The sequence below is a fragment of the Engystomops pustulosus genome, chromosome 6 (genome assembly GCF_040894005.1).
Source record: "Engystomops pustulosus chromosome 6, aEngPut4.maternal, whole genome shotgun sequence".
Taxonomy (NCBI): Eukaryota; Metazoa; Chordata; class Amphibia; order Anura; family Leptodactylidae; genus Engystomops; species Engystomops pustulosus.
In genome coordinates, this window is record NC_092416.1 from 25,890,417 (window position 1) to 25,908,672 (window position 18,256).

Sequence of the window (18,256 nt, forward strand, 5' to 3'; positions counted from 1 at the left end):
GTAGAAACAGGTTCTTTATAAAAAAAAAAAACAGCACCAGAACTAAGCTCAGAAGAAGAAATACAGCAGCAGAACCGAGCTCCATACAGAAATACAGTGCCAGAACCAAGCTCCACCCAGAAATATAGCAGTATAAACAGGTTCTTTATAGAAATACAGTACCAGAACTAAGCTCAGAAGCAGAATACAGCACCAGAACCAAGCTCTGTTCAGAGATACAGCGCCAGAGCTGAATTTCGTACAGAAATACAGTGCTAGAACCAAGCTCCGTACAGAAATACAGTGCCAAAACCGGACTCCACACAGAAATACAGCAGTAGAACTAAGCTCAGAAGCAGAATACAGCGCCAGAACCGAGCTCCATACAGAAATACAGTGCCAGAACCAAGCTCCACACAAAAATACAGTGCTATAACCGAGCTCTGTAAAGAAATACAGCAGTAGAAACAGGTTCTTTATAGAAATACAGCAACAGAACAATGCTAATTCCACAAAAACACACTGATACAGTGCCAGGTAGTCACTAAACTTTTTGTGCTCTCGAAATACACACACTCAACACACAGCCTTCAACCTCTAAACCACTGGCAACAACAGTTAGTACAACCCTAAGTGAAAATGGCCGAATTATGCCCAATTTCCCTCCAACGTCATGTGACTTGTTCATGTGAAAGTTCAACTTAGATAAAAGAAGGTTGAGAGCAAAACAAAGAAGGAAGAGGAGAGGAGTCGGAGATTGATCCCTCGGAGATCATCAATGGCTACAAGCCTGTGCCATATTACGTATATGTTACGCTGAGCAGTTTTTGGAGCATAAAGCTATGAGGCCTATTATTTAAGGAAACTTACCATCACTGGTCTACCTAATAACAAAGATCCGGTGACAGGTTCCTGAGTTCTTTACAAGTCTGATTCTTATTTTCATTAAACATTTAGTGCCCCAGAACTTCATAAAAATCAGATCTGCAAATTTTCTTTAGAGGCTACGAGGATGTGGAGTAACAGCACCATTTGAGTTGCAAATATGCTAAACCCTACATGAGAATGTTAGAAACTGCCTGTATCTCCAGTTCGGTAGCTCACAGAAACACAATCCTTACACATGCAATTTGACAGATGAGATTTTTATCTTTAATACAACACTAGCTGCATATTTCTAGTTGCCACAGAACGGAAGATATGGGTAACTGAGGTGATGCTCCCCTTGCAGCCTCTATACTTGACTCATCTCAGGCAAAATATGACTCTTCTCTGCTCATTTTCACATGGCTCTGGATAACATTTTTATTTATAGGTAAACGGGTTAGATTTCACATAAAATCAGGAATTCTAGAAAGGACAAGGGGCTGGTATTTTACCCCTTGCCGACACACTCCCACAGACTGAGCCCTCTCTGTACCAGGTGGGCATTTGCTGCATAGTGCAGCAAACACCCACCGGTAACACCCGCAGTTGGCACCAATCACGAATGTTAACTTAAATAAGTCCAGAAAAGCTGCCGGAGGCATTTAAATCCTGGCAGCGCATGCCCCGCCATATTGGATGAGGTCATCAGAGGGCGACAGAGACTTGTCATTCAGCCTGATCTCTGAGCGTCTGCTGGAGTGTAAGGAAGAAGCGATCAGACACCCAATGGTTAAAGTACCGTTGGAGGTCTAAAAAAATAGTAAAAAAAAAAAAAAAAGTAAAAAGAAAATAGAAAAAAAGAAGAAAAAAACCTAAAAGTTCAAATCACTCTGTTTTCCATAGAACTAATATAAAAATAAATGTAAAAAAAAAATCATTAACAAGTTCGGTATCACTGCATCACCAAAATGTCCAATCTATAAAAATATAAAAACAGTTATTCCTGGTGTTGAATTAAAAAAAAAACTGAAACTAGAATAGATTTAGATAGAACTAAAATAGAGCCCAAATATCCGTATTGCAACTTTTTCGCAACTGCTAAAAATTTTTTATAAAAAGTGATCAAAGGTTGCAGCAACCCTAAAATAGTAGCCATGAAAACGCCATCTCATCCCGCAAAAAACGAGACCACACACAGATCTGTACGCTGTAGTTTTTTATTAGAGGCAGAAGATTTTCTTTTTAAAAAAAATCTATTAAAACATATTAAAAACTCTATAATTTTTTGGAACAATTAGTTTTTATTTACAGTTTGCATTAATTAAAACCTATATCAATTTGGTATCGCCGTGATCGCACCAACCCAAGGAATACATCTGAGGTTTTAAATGGGACTAAAAGTGAAAAGCCATAAATAAAAGGCCTCATTTACTTATCCGGACCTGTCACGATCCAGCGGCGCATTCTCCGACGAGGATTCGGGTCTTCCGGCGATTCACTAAGGTCGTCCACTAGGTGTCGCTGCTGCGCCAAGGTCCGCCGGAGTTCACCATCCTATTCCTGCTGCATGTACAGTAAGTGCGTGTCAAGCAACACTTTTTTTAAAAAAAATAGCACGATTTTTCAGATTCCGTTGGGTTTTCAGACGGTCACGTCCCCGATTTTCGTCGCATGCAAGCCGGCGCCGATGCGACACAATCCGATTGTGGGGCAATTCGCGGCAAAACAGTAACATTTGGAAAACCCGACGGAAAAACGCGATTTTGGACCCTTAGTAAATGTGCCCCACAGAGTCCACAAGAAAGTGGTGCAGACATGTTTTTTCACCAATTTCACCACATTTGGGATTTTTTTTCCCCGCTTCCCAGTACACGGCATGGAATATTAGATACGATCACTGGAAAGTACAAAACAAGCCCAAACACAGCTCTGTACATGGAAAAGTCAAGAATTTTTAGATTTTTTGTAGCTGGGAAGCAAAAAATGGAAACACAAAAAGGAAAAGGAGCCAAGTGGTTACAATCTGGTGACCGGTTCCTTTTCAACCAATCATCTTCTTAACTGCTGTATCTAAATGTATCCAAATGTTTGCCATTCCATGTAAGTGTAGCCCACCCTTAGATACTGTATTACATGTCTACGCTGGGTGGATGTGGTCTCCTAGCTCCGGCACCTTCATTATACAGCACAGGGGCAGATATTGAAGGACAGGAGAAGGTTCTGTAATCTCCACGTCCTTGTTTTATCACAGTCCTGAGATTGGATCTTACCTACAGACGTAAAGGTCCAGGGTGAGGAGGGGGGGAAGGGATGGACTCCGTGCCTCTGGGTGGGTCCGTATCCCGAGCTTTATAAGGTGAACCCAAGTCCTGGCCAAGATTTGTTGGCAACAACCATCAGTCTGATCTGGAGTCCCCATAAGAACGAACCAGCAAGATGGGGAAGAAGGTAAGACAGTGCCTATGGGGGGTACAGTGCGGAGGGGGGATATAGTGCAGAGGGGGATATAGTGCGGAGGGGGATACAGTGCGGAGGGGGATACAGTGCGGAGGGGGGATATAGTGCAGAGGGGGATACAGTGCGGAGGGGGGATATAGTGCAGAGGGGGGATATAGTGCGGAGGGGGATACAGTGCGGAGGGGGGATACAGTGCGGAGGGGGGGTACAGTGCCTATGGGGGGTACAGTGCGGAGGGGGGATACAGTGCGGAGGGGGGATACAGTGCGGAGGGGGATACACTCAATTATCACACAGTAATCGTATAAAATTTTAGGGGGGCAAATACAAAAGTAACCCTAAATTTACCAAAATTCACAACTACATACAATATGTGAAGAACTGGTCTTAGAATGAAAACAAAACGAATTTCAACTGGCTACAATATATAATAGTACTACCCCCTATAGAGGACATGTATAGGTACTATGCCTATAATACCGCACTCCGGGCACACGTCCAGCTAATAATCTACCGTACAATTAGTAGTTGTGGATATAATATCTCACCCTTATCGTGTCCACCTGAAATTCTTTTTACCGGCATAACTGAGATTACATAAAGAAGTGTTTACCCAGTGCATTGTATACAAGATATGTGATTGTAAGAGGTTATTACAGCTAAAGTCTAGATTACAGAGCGCGGAAAGTTCTGTGATATCAGTGGAAAGTACAGAGAATAGTGAGGAAAATAGAGTAACAACATGTGATCTTATCAATGTTCAGGATGAGAAGTAAAACCCTGATTATATCAAGATCAAAATATGATTGAAATGATTTAGTAATGTCACTCACTGTATAACTTATATCTGTAACCTATATAATAACTATAATACTGTCCCCTATGTACAGGAATATAACTACTATAATACTGCCCCCTATGTACAAGAATATAACTACTATAATACTGCCCCTATGTACAGGAATATAACTACTATAATACTGCCCCCTATGTACAAGAATATAACTACTATAATACTGCCCCCTATGTACAGGAATATAACTACTATAATACTGCCCCCTATGTACAGGAATATAACTACTATAATACTGCCCCCTATGTACAAGAATATAACTACTATAATACTGCCCCCTATGTACAGGAATATAACTACTATAATACTGCCCCTATGTACAGGAACATAACTACTATAATACTGTCCCCTATGTACAGGAATATAACTACTATAATACTGCCCCCTATGTACAAGAATATAACTACTATAATACTGCCCCCTATGTACAAGAATATAACTACTATAATACTGCCCCCTATGTACAGGAATATAACTACTATAATACTGCCCCCTATGTACAGGAATATAACTACTATAATACTGCCCCCTATGTACAGGAATATAACTACTATAATACTGCCCCCTATGTACAAGAATATAACTACTATAATACTGCCCCCTATGTACAGGAATATAACTACTATAATACTGCCCCTATGTACAGGAACATAACTACTATAATACTGCCCCCTATGTACAAGAATATAACTACTATAATATTGCCCCCTATGTACAGGAATATAACTACTATAATACTGCCCCCTATGTACAGGAATATAACTACTATAATACTGCCCCCTATGTACAAGACTATAACTACTATAATACTGCCCCCTATGTACAAGACTATAACTACTATAATACTGCCCCCTGTGTACAAGAATATAACTACTATAATACTGCCCCCTATGTACAAGAGTATAACTACTAGAATACTGCCCCCTATGTACAAGAATATAACTACTATAATACTGCCCCCTATGTACAAGAGTATAACTACTATAATACTGCCCCCTATGTACAAAAATATAACTACTATAATATTGCCCCCTATGTACAGGAATATAACTACTATAATACTGCCCCCTATGTACAGGAATATAACTACTATAATACTGCCCCCTATGTACAAGAATATAACTACTATAATACTGCCCCCTATGTACAAGAGTATAACTACTATAATACTGCCCCCTATGTACAAAAATATAACTACTATAATATTGCCCCCTATGTACAGGAATATAACTACTATAATACTGCCCCCTATGTACAGGAATATAACTACTATAATACTGCCCCCTATGTACAAGAATATAACTACTATAATATTGCCCCCGATGTACAAGAATATAACTACTATAATACTGCCCCTATGTACAAGAATATAACTACTATAATACTGCCCCCTATGTACAAGAATATAACTACTATAATACTTCCCCCTATGTACAGGAATATAACTACTATAATACTGTCCCTATGTACAAGAATATAACTACTATAATACTGCCCCCTATGTACAAGAATATAACTACTATAATACTGCTCCTATGTACAAGAATATAACTACTATAATACTGCCCCCTATGTACAAGAATATAACTACTATAATACTGCCCCCTATGTACAAGAATATAACTACTATAATACTGCCCCCTATGTACAAGAATATAACTACTATAATACTGCCCCCTATGTACAGGAATATAACTACTATAATACTGCCCCCTATGTACAAGAATATAACTACTGTAATACTGCCCCCTATGTACAAGAGTATAACTACTATAATACTGCCCCCTATGTACAAAAATATAACTACTATAATATTGCCCCCTATGTACAGGAATATAACTACTATAATACTGCCCCCTATGTACAGGAATATAACTACTATAATACTGCCCCCTATGTACAAGAATATAACTACTATAATATTGCCCCCTATGTACAAGAATATAACTACTATAATACTGCCCCTATGTACAAGAATATAACTACTATAATACTGCCCCCTATGTACAAGAATATAACTACTATAATACTGCCCCCTATGTACAAGAATATAACTACTATAATACTGCCCCCTATGTACAGGAATATAACTACTATAATACTGCCCCCCTATGTACAAGAATATAACTACTATAATACTGCCCCCTATGTACAAGAATATAACTACTATAATACTGCTCCTATGTACAAGAATATAACTACTATAATACTACCTCCTATGTACAGGAATATAACTACTATAATACTGCCTCCTATGTACAAGAATATAACTACTATAATACTACCTCCTATGTACAGGAATATAACTACTATAATACTGCCTCCTATGTACAAGAATATAACTACTATAATACTACCTCCTATGTACAGGAATATAACTACCATAATACTGCCCCCCTATGTACAAGAATATAACTACTATAATACTGCCCCCTATGTACAAGAATATAACTACTATAATACTGCTCCTATGTACAAGAATATAACTACTATAATACTACCTCCTATGTACAGGAATATAACTACTATAATACTGCCCCCTATGTACAAGAATATAACTACTATAATACTGCCCCCTATGTACAAGAATATAACTACTATAATACTGCCCCCTATGTACAGGAATATAACTACTATAATACTGCCCCCTATAGGCAGTGTCCTCCTGCTATGTATGGGTCACGTGGTGTGACCGGTGTTTGTGTACTTGGCTGATGACCTTGCAGTGATGGTTGAGGACACAATACACACCACGTGCTGCAAACAAGATAAAACCCCTAGAGGACATTATTCCTCTAGGACAGACGGAGGAGACTTTATTGTATATTAATTCTCACTTTTCTGATCCTATCCTCCTCCTTCTCCCCACACAGGAGAACTATGATCTGTATTCGGTGGAGGTCGGGAAGGACGGACAGGGGGACATGGACGTGAAAATCAAGAAGAAAGAAGGAAAAGGGGTCAAGAAGAAGGAGAAGCTGGAAAATATGAAGAAGGAGATGGACATTGTAAGGATTCTCTTATGCCTTATACTCCAATCACATCCAAAGCTGCATTCAATGGCAACCAACCAAGTTATGCCCGCAGCTCTGGATGTGAATGGAGCATCAGCCATGCTTCTTCTCTAATTAAGCTCAGTATATGGACTGATAGATCTGAGGAAATTCCAATTCAATCGTCATTTTATAGGTTCCTTATACTTAAATTTATACTTGGCCAAAAAATGACACTTTAATTGGAAGTGACGGAAGGAAATGTCAACAGTTGTCAAAAATTTCTATAAGGAGGTGGAAAATAAAAAACCACAACCACATCCTGAGGAAATATCACAACAGACCACAAGCAGTGAACCTGCCGCCTGCTCTATTGCTCTCTGTTAGCAGCCAGCGGTTGCAAACATGACACAATTCCACAGGGTTTCCTTAATGTGTTACAATTTCTCCCAAATGATGTTCAATTCTCAGTAACAAACAACATTGCAGCCACTTAAAATCCCATATAGGTTAAGTCACCCAGCTTTCCCAGGATCCAGAGTGTCCAATTCATCCAGTTATAGAGAGATATCCGATCCCAGGGGGGTCTAATAATCTATGTTTCTTTATCTAGAACGACCATGAGCTGACCATAGAGGAGCTGGAGCTGAAGTATCAGACCAACATCACAAAAGTAAGTAAGATCCGGACCAAAGGGGCCCCTGATGCTGTGGGGCCCATTCCATAGGAATAATCAATGTAGAGCACAGATTATCTCATCTCTCCGAATTATACCCCCATAGGGTATGAAGAGCAGCTACGCGGGTGAGGTCCTAATCCGAGATGGGCCCAATGAGCTGAAGCCACCTAAGGGCACCCCGGAGTATGTGAAGTTTGCCCGGCAGCTGGCAGGAGGGCTGCAGTGCCTGATGTGGGTGGCTGCCGTCATCTGCCTCATCGCTTTCGGTATCCAGGAGTCGCAGGGAGATCTGACGGCCGCGGATAATGTGAGTGGTGGTCCTAGTATCCATAGACCACCTCAATCATAGCTTCCCTGATCATCCGTAATCTATGTGCTAATCACAGGGGAATAGGAAGGACGTAGTATATAATACATAACAACGTTATACCGCCATGCAGTGCTCAAGTAACACCTACATAGAGAAGACACATAATACCACCAAACAGTGCTCAAATAATACAATACCTATACAGTGACCACAAATATCACTGTACAGTAACTGAATGATACCACCATGGAGTGCTCAAATATTACTACTATACAGTAACCACATAATACCACCAGGATGTGCTCAAATAATACTGCAATACAGTAAACACATAATACCACTGTACAGCAACTAAATATTACAAGGCAGTGCTCAGATATTACCGCTATACAATACCGACTTAACACCACTGTATTGTATCTACATAATATCTCACATATTACCGCTATACAGAAACCACATAATGCAACTGTACAGTAACTATATAATACCACATGGCAGCGCTCAGATAATACTGCTATACAATAACCACAGAATGCCACTGTATAGTAACTACATAATACCACCAAGCAGTGCTCACATATTACCGCTATACAGAAACCACATAATGCCACTGTATAGTAACTATATAATATCACCAAGCAGTGTTCCAATCACATAAAACCACCTGGCAGTGCTCAAATAACACCACTATACAGTAAACACATAATACCACCAAATATTACTGTTATACAGTAACCACATAATACCACTGTACAGTAACTATATAATACCACCAGGCAGTGCTCAGATATTACCGCTATACAATAACCGCATACTACCACTGTATAGAATCTACATAATACCACCAGGCAATGCTCAGATATTACCGCTATACAATAACCGCATACTACCACTGTATAGAATCTACATAATACCACCAGGCAGTGCTCAGATATTACCACTATACAGTAACTACATAATACCACCAGGCAATGCTCACATATTACCACTATACAGTAACTATATAATACCACCAGGCAGTGCTCAGATAATACCGCTATACAGAAACCACATAAAACCACTGTACAATAACTACATAATACCACCAAACTACCACTATATAGTAACCACCTATTACCACTATATAGTAACCAAACTACCACTATATAGTAACCACCTATTACCACTATATAGTAACCACCTATTACCACTATATAGTACATACATACATCCACCTTGCAGACCTCAAATAACACCACTATACAGTAAACACATAATACCACCAAATATTACTGTTATACAGTAACCACATAATACCACTGTACAGTAACTATATAATACTCCCAGGCAATGCTCAGATATTACCGCTATACAATAACCACATAATTCCACCCAGGGCAGTGCTCAAATATTACCAAGATACAGTAACTACATAATACCACTGTACAGTAATTATAAATAATACCACCAGGCAATGCTCAGATATTACCGCTATACAATAACCGCATACTACCACTGTATAGAATCTACATAATACCACCAGGCAGTGCTCAGATATTACCACTATACAGTAACTACATAATACCACCAGGCAATGCTCACATATTACCACTATACAGTAACTATATAATACCACCAGGCAGTGCTCAGATAATACCGCTATACAGAAACCACATAAAACCACTGTACAATAACTACATAATACCACCAAACTACCACTATATAGTAACCACCTATTACCACTATATAGTAACCAAACTACCACTATATAGTAACCACCTATTACCACTATATAGTACATACATACATCCACCTTGCAGACCTCAAATAACACCACTATACAGTAAACACATAATACCACCAAATATTACTGTTATACAGTAACCACATAATACCACTGTACAGTAACTATATAATACTCCCAGGCAATGCTCAGATATTACCGCTATACAATAACCACATAATTCCACCCAGGGCAGTGCTCAAATATTACCAAGATACAGTAACTACATAATACCACTGTACAGTAATTATAAATAATACCACCAGGCAATGCTCAGATATTACCGCTATACAATAACCGCATACTACCACTGTATAGAATCTACATAATACCACCAGGCAGTGCTCAGATATTACCACTATACAGTAACTACATAATACCACTGTACAGTAACTATATAATACCACCAGGCAGTGCTCAGATATTACCACTATACAGTAACTACATAATACCACTGTACAGTAACTATATAATACCACCAGGCAGTGCTCAGATATTACCACTATACAGTAACTACATAATACCACTGTACAGTAACTATATAATACCACCAGGCAGTGCTCAGATATTACCACTATACAGTAACTACATAATACCACTGTATAGAATCTACATAATACCACCAGGCAGTGCTCAGATATTACCACTATACAGTAACTACATAATACCACTGTATAGAATCTACATAATACCACCAGGCAGTGCTCAGATATTACCACTATACAGTAACTACATAATACCACTGTAATTTCAATCAAGGTAAACGCAGCACTTCCTTTTAAAATCTTTTTTTCTTCTTTATTGATGACAAAGTTTAAAACATGATAGGCAGGATAAGATTACAGCTGACGCGTTTCGAGCTATTACAGCTCTTAGTCATAGCACTGTACAGTAACTATATAATACCACCAGGCAGTGCTCAGATATTACCACTATACAGTAACTACATAATACCACTGTACAGTAACTATATAATACCACCAGGCAGTGCTCAGATAATACCGCTATACGGTAACTACATAATACCACTGTACAGTAACTATATAATACCACCAGGCAGTGCTCAGATATTACCACTATACGGTAACTACATAATACCACTGTACAGTAACTATATAATACCACCAGGCAGTGCTCAGATAATACCGCTATACAGAAACCACATAAAACCACTGTACAATAACTACATAATACCACCAAACTGCCACTATATAGTAACCACCTATTACCACTATATAGTAACCACCTATTACCACTATATAGTACATACATACATCCACCTTGCAGACCTCAAATAACACCACTATACAGTAAGCACATCATACAACTGCGCAGTACTCAAATAGTATAGGGCACCTCCAACATAGTAACTTCCAGACTCCAGGCTGATTTTTGGAAATCCCAAATATAGTTGAGAAAACCCAAAATAGGGCATAGCAAAAAGTTGAGGGCTTCATTTTGTTGATTTGTGGTGGTTACAGCATCTAGACACCCCCCCCCCCCTCCCCCTCCACCGAGCAAAACATCTTACTATGACCTATCAGACCTGTGTTAAAGTAATAGTTCCCAGTTAACACGCCGTATGTCCACCACCAGTCAATAATTTATCTCTGTCTTCTTCTTCCAGCTGTATCTGGCCGTCGCCCTCATCGCTGTGGTGGTCGTCACTGGTTGCTTTGGTTATTACCAGGAGTTCAAGAGTACAAACATCATTGCCAGCTTCAAGAACCTCGTGCCTCAGGTATCACTAATCATGGCTGGTCACTAAGATCTCCACCAGCCGCATCATTCATACAACATGGAAATGTCATTGCTCGGTGTTAATGTCCATATTTCCGTTTTCAGCAAGCCACCGTAATAAGAGATGGGGAAAAGTTTCAGATCAACGCCAACCAACTGGTGGTGGGAGACCTGGTAGAGATTAAGGGTGGAGACCGTGTACCAGCAGACATCAGAATTATCACAGCGCAGGGCTGTAAGGTAAAGCTTCCAAAACATCTTTCCTCCAAAAAGTTACTAGTTTTGTAGACTCTACCTAATTGCTAAATGCATGACTCCTCCAGCATCTTCTGAGATCTTACGTCTGGGCTTGGGGGATGATCTTGAAAGCTACTCTTTCATAAAGCTGGTGTCTTTCTCATTCATCACGTTTTAGGTGGACAACTCTTCTCTAACTGGTGAATCCGAACCCCAAACTCGATCACCGGAATATACTCATGAAAGCCCCCTGGAAACAAGAAACATTGCCTTCTTCTCCACCATGTGTCTGGAAGGTAAAGAACCCTAGTCTACTACATATTAGGCCACTAAACATGTCTTCAAAGTCAAGTCTGGAAGTCTTATCCTCATCACGAACCTCTGTGGTGGTAAACTCTAGGCACACGCTGACCCGAGATTGAGTATGGCCATATTATGGGAATCTTCTGGGTCATGTGTGGTGCTCTTGGTACTAGAATGGAGTTATGTCTTCCTAATCCTTGACAACCCAGGAATCTAAGTTCATAATTAATGTCAATAATTTGACTTTGCTTCATCACAGGAACCGCCACAGGAATCATTATTAACACCGGTGACCGCACCATCATTGGTCGTATTGCCAGCTTGGCCTCTGGAGTGGGAAATGAGAAAACACCAATTGCCATTGAGATTGAGCACTTTGTGGACATCATTGCTGGACTGGCCATCTTCTTTGGAGGCACCTTCTTTATTGTTGCCATGGTTATTGGTTATCCTTTCCTCCGTGCCATGGTCTTCTTCATGGCTATTGTGGTAGCCTATGTCCCTGAAGGTCTTCTGGCCACTGTCACGGTAAGAAAATTAGTATAGAAAAAGACTACGGTACTGGTTGAAATGAGCAGATGGACCATGACTCCTTATGGGGACTGGTTATCGGATAGTGTTTGCTAGAAGTGGACCATCTGACATGTTTGTTCTCGGTCTTCAGGTATGTCTGTCTCTCACTGCCAAGCGTCTTGCTCGTAAAAATTGTGTTGTCAAGAATCTTGAGGCTGTGGAGACTCTGGGCTCTACATCAGTCATCTGCTCAGACAAGACAGGAACTTTGACCCAGAACCGGATGACTGTGTCTCATCTGTGGTTTGACAACCAGATCCATTCAGCTGACACCACTGAGGACCAGTCAGGTGATTTTTGTCGCCCAAAGTCTTACAGAATTCATAATATCATTGAGTGTTTGGTTCGTCTGAACTTATCGTTTCCAATTTCAGGACAAAGCTTTGACCAGACATCAGACACTTGGAGAGCTCTGAGTAGGGTGGTCAGTCTCTGTAACAGAGCCGCCTTCAAGGGTGGGCAGGATGGTGTCCCAGTACCTAAGGTGAGAACCACTTCATTGTAAACTAGATCTGCAAACCAAAAGCGGTTAGCAGCGAGTTCTCAAAACGTGTATTGTTCTATAGAGAATTGTTATTGGAGATGCGTCTGAGTCAGCTCTGCTGAAGTTCTCCGAGCTGACTGTCGGTAACGTCATGGAGTACAGAGAACGTTTCAAGAAAGTGGCAGAAGTTCCATTCAACTCAACCAACAAGTTTCAGGTGAGAAGGACGACGGATACTTTGAGGAGAAAGATCTTTGTAATGGTGACATTATGCTGATTATGTATTATTCTCCAGTTGTCCATCCATGAGTTGCAAGACCCCCTGGACCTGCGCTACCTTCTCGTAATGAAAGGAGCTCCGGAACGTATCTTGGAGAAATGTTCCAGCATCATGATTAAAGGACAGGAGCTTCCTCTGGATGCCCAATGGCAAGAAGCCTTCCAGACAGCATACATGGACCTTGGAGGCCTTGGAGAGAGAGTCTTGGGTAAGTAGAAGAACATAGGCAGAATATAGGACTTCTATAGAAATATCATTGAGGCTTTAGCCTCCATTGGATATTAGTATTAATGGTCCCATTTATTACACCCATCAGGTTTCTGTCATCTCTACCTCAACGAAAAAGAGTTTCCCCGTGGATTCAACTTTGACACTGAAGACATGAACTTCCCCACCAGTGGCCTGTGCTTCGCTGGATTAATCTCTATGATTGACCCACCTAGAGCCACCGTCCCCGACGCCGTCATGAAGTGCAGAACTGCTGGAATCCGAGTAAGTGAATACAAAGATCTACGAGATTCTATAGTTGAGAACTTTTACAGGAAGTCCTTACATCCCCTCTAAAGTGAAACTTTTGTATTTTCCGACTTGGTTTTCTGTCAACTGTAGCAACATGAGATGATAATATTTGTCCCTGTAGGTCATCATGGTCACTGGAGATCATCCAATCACAGCCAAGGCTATTGCAGCCAGTGTCGGAATCATCTCAGAAGGCAGCGAAACAGTGGAAGACATTGCGGCTCGTCTACGCATTCCTGTAGAGCAAGTCAACAAACGGTAATAAGACGTCCAGTAAGATCCTGATAATCAAAGATTTGGAATGTTACACCATGTGTCAGGCATGTGACGTGTCTCTATGTGACTCCTCAGGGATGCACGGGCCTGCGTCATCAATGGTGGACAGCTGAAAGACATGAGCAGTGAGGAGCTGGTGGAGGCCCTAAGGTTGCACCCGGAGATGGTGTTTGCCCGTACTTCCCCGCAGCAGAAGCTGATTATTGTGGAGAGTTGTCAGAAACTGGTAAATAACCGTCATGTCATATCATCTAGCACCCGAAATCTGGTGTAGACCCAATTGTATCCAGAACACTTAGGTGGTACACCATCAGATCTAACTGCTTGCTATGCCTACAGGGAGCCATTGTGGCTGTGACAGGTGATGGTGTCAATGACTCTCCCGCTCTGAAGAAGGCCGACATCGGAGTCGCTATGGGTATCGCCGGGTCTGATGCTGCCAAGAACGCGGCCGACATGATCCTATTGGATGATAACTTTGCGTCCATCGTCACAGGTGTAGAACAGGGTAAGCCACAACTGAAAGAATTTGTTACCACCGAGGGGCAACACTGGTGAAGAAATACTGTTTTGCTCCCCACCTCCCTTATGTGTATGATTCATGGGATCGTTGTTTTATCTCTCAGGTCGTTTGATTTTCGACAATCTGAAAAAATCCATTGCCTACACATTAACCAAGAACATCCCCGAGCTGGCACCATATCTCATCTACATCACCGCCAGTGTCCCCCTACCCCTGGGCTGCATCACCATCCTCTTCATCGAGCTGTGTACTGATATTGTGAGTACTGAAACTAGATAACAAGCAGAATAGTGAGTGCAGCTCTGGAGTATAATACAGGATCAGTACAGGATAAGTTATACATGTTCCACATTATAAATGTCCTCCTTTCTTCCTCTGATCAGTTCCCCTCTGTGTCCTTGGCCTATGAGAAGGCAGAGAGTGACATTATGCACCTGAAACCAAGAAACCCGCGCCGTGACCGCCTGGTGAATGAAGCTCTGGCTGTGTACTCCTACTTCCAGATCGGTAAATGATGGGGACATACAGACATAAGACACATCGCGAGTGTGTGGTGGTGGATGTGACTTGGTGGACTTGTCCTCCATCTATGACCCAGCAGATCTTCTCTCTCCGTTCTCCAGGTGTCATCCAATCATTTGCCGGCTTTGTGGATTACTTCACGGTGATGGCTCAGGAGGGCTGGTTCCCGGCTTACTGCCTGGGACTCCGCGGGAACTGGGAGAACCAGCACTTGCAGGACTTACAGGACAGCTACGGCCAGGAATGGGTAATTCAAGCAGGGGGACATAGCACCAAAAACCAAAATAGGGCCTCTAGCAATTTAAGCAATTGCCCTATATGCAGTACTCACAAACCTCCGCAAGGGTCACTGTTAGGGCAGTATAAAGTGTAGAATTAAAGTCCTTATTTAAAGGGATTAAAACAATATGGCTGCCTTTTTCCAGAAACAGCGCCTCGCCTGTCCTCAGATTGTCCCTGGTATTGCAGCTCAGCGATGAATAAGCAGTTGTGCGGCGCTGGTTTAGAAGGCGCAGCCATGTCTTGTTGATTTTGGACATCCCCTTTAAATCCGACTTGTATTTGCAGACCTTCGGGCAGCGCCTCTACCAGCAGTACAACTGCTACACCTGCTTCTTCATTAGTATTGAGGTCTGCCAGATCTCCGACGTCCTCATCAGGAAGACCCGGCGTCTGTCCGTCTTCCAGCAGGGATTTTTCAGGTGCGTATCTTCCGTCCTCATCCGGATTTTCCTATTAAATCATACGTCATTCCTTACTTTCTTCTTCCCTTAGGAATAAGATCTTGGTGAGCGCCATCATCTTCCAGCTGTGTCTCGGTAACTTACTGTGTTATACCCCAGGAATGCCCAACATCTTCAACTTCATGCCCATCCGGTAAGAGAATCCCTAAGACGTCCGTCCTTGTGTGTCGACCCCTGACCTTACATCCTTAAAGGGGGTTCTCCAGGATATTGCACATTGATTCCCTAAGCCTAGCATAGGTGACAGATATTAGATTGAATGGGGGCGCCATGATGTGTCCTATTCAAATAAACAGTGCTGAACTGCAATACCAAGCGTGGCCTCTATGAAAGGAATGGCGCTGTGCTCAGTAAGAAGTAAAGACACTGCAATGGTCATCTTTAAGCTGCAGTTTATTTTGTGGTCTGACAAACATCCCAGAGGATCCCTTTAACCCAGCCTTAACCTAATCGCTTCCTCCTTCTCCATAGATTCCAGTGGTGGCTCGTCCCTCTGCCGTTCGGTATCTTGATTTTCGTCTATGATGAGATCCGTAAGCTCGGAGTCCGCAGGCACCCAGGAAGTGAGTACATTTACCCCAAATACTATACAACATATATATATATCACACACACACACACGAAGGGGAGACCTCCATAAAGGGACTGAGATACGAATCAGTCATTCTCTGGCTCCTCCTCCTTGTCTATGTGCAGGATTTATAATAATCCCTTACTCACTGGAGGGTTATAATCGCCCCTTTCCTTTTCTCATCGATAAAGAAACTTATGTGTAGAAGCAGAGTTGAAGTGTAAAGGATGGCGGAGGGAGATACAGAACACTAGTCAGCAAGTTGACTATAGACTAGGGCAGCCTTAAAGGGGTTGTCCAGTCATGACAATTTATCCTGTAATTCACAGGACATGGAATAACTTGCTGATTAATGGGGGTCCATGGATCACGAGAGCAGTAGGGCGGACATGCACGCACCATAGAGACAAATAGAGCAGTAGGTGCATGTGTGAGCAGCTGCTCCGTTGAGTTGGGGTACAATGGACCCCCATTCTTGTGATCCATAGGGGTCCCAACATTGATCAGCAAGTTATTCCCTTTCCTGCGGATAGGAATTTTCACTTTAGCGGCTGAACAACCCCTTTAATCGGTCCTGTAGCTAAACTGGAAGCTCTGAGAGCTCATAGCTGTATCCATATAGACCTGCAGTGTAAAGCATAGAACAGATTACAGCTGTAGTGGGCGGAGCTTAGACTACCATACACTTCAATAGCAAGTGCATGTGAGCTGGCATCACCGATTTAATATATGAATGAATATCTGGATACCTTCTTGAATAACTTGATTACCTTCTTAATTCTTTGCTGCAATGCATAGGGGTGTGGCCTAATTTTACTACACCCCAAACCAATAAAAAGTTTTGTTCCCACCCCTTTAAGTCATCTTCATACTAACTTTGTGTTCTCCTTAGGCTGGTGGGACAAGGAGCTTTACTACTAGACCCCTTGCAGACCCCAGTCACATACCCTTCACCTCCTCCGCAGCTGAAGACGCAGGAAGTCAGGCCCCTCCCTCCCAAGGAGCCGCTCCGTATCATCTCTGTTCATTTTACAAGACAAATCAAGAGAATCTACTGTATATAATAAGAAATCTGGAAATCTTGATCTGAGAAACGGTGCGGCCAGGGAGCTGCTCTGGGTACTGCTGCAGTGTCGCTTCATTGTGCCTGGGCAGGCTGAGGGGCGGTGCTTATACTATCTACTTCTGCTGTGACCCCGCCCCATGCACCACCCCAAAAAGGGAGGCACGTGGTAATAGATCTCGGGTGATGTCACAGCTCCGTACGATGGAGATTAACAAGTTATATTAATAAATTATTAAAACAGTAACATTTGTCCTCTGTGTTCAGTCTTCACTGCAATCCTAGCATTCTATTCGTGAACCAGGAAGCACAGGATGAACAGTGCCTTCAATTATGTTCACATAGGAGAGAACTGCAGAGCAGGGAAATGGAGGAGGGTATAGAAGTCAAGCTGAAGAGCAAATAATGACTTAGTCCTAGTCACAGCTGAAGGTTTGTTACAGTTGTATTTAGTTTTTTTCCCTGCTTTTGCAAAATAGTCACCCCTGTAGGCCAGCATGGCTCTCTTAAGGTTCTGTT

General features: G+C 41.8%; 1 protein-coding gene across 1 annotated transcript; it reads left to right on the forward strand.

The window, feature by feature from the left end:
* The first annotated feature begins 3,158 nt into the window (after positions 1–3,158).
* On the forward strand, positions 3,159–17,984 carry ATP4A (ATPase H+/K+ transporting subunit alpha). The gene is made up of 23 exons (XM_072155163.1): positions 3,159–3,294; positions 7,030–7,164; positions 7,763–7,822; positions 7,932–8,135; positions 11,531–11,644; positions 11,749–11,883; positions 12,059–12,176; positions 12,443–12,711; positions 12,848–13,046; positions 13,131–13,240; positions 13,323–13,457; positions 13,536–13,728; positions 13,837–14,012; positions 14,161–14,297; positions 14,391–14,541; positions 14,655–14,823; positions 14,942–15,096; positions 15,222–15,345; positions 15,462–15,607; positions 15,928–16,061; positions 16,135–16,236; positions 16,575–16,666; positions 17,567–17,984. Exons 1-23 carry the CDS (start codon positions 3,283–3,285, stop codon positions 17,593–17,595), a joined length of 3,099 nt encoding a protein of 1,032 aa, XP_072011264.1. The 5' UTR covers positions 3,159–3,282; the 3' UTR covers positions 17,596–17,984.
* The last annotated feature ends 272 nt before the right edge of the window (positions 17,985–18,256 follow it).

Bases quoted from the DNA above. Each gene is read 5' to 3' on its own strand.
- ATP4A (XM_072155163.1), top strand. The intron at 12,177-12,442 runs GTAAAGAACCCT...GCTTCATCACAG, and splicing joins CTCCACCATGTGTCTGGAAG to GAACCGCCACAGGAATCATT. The intron at 15,346-15,461 runs GTAAATGATGGG...TCCGTTCTCCAG, and splicing joins GTACTCCTACTTCCAGATCG to GTGTCATCCAATCATTTGCC.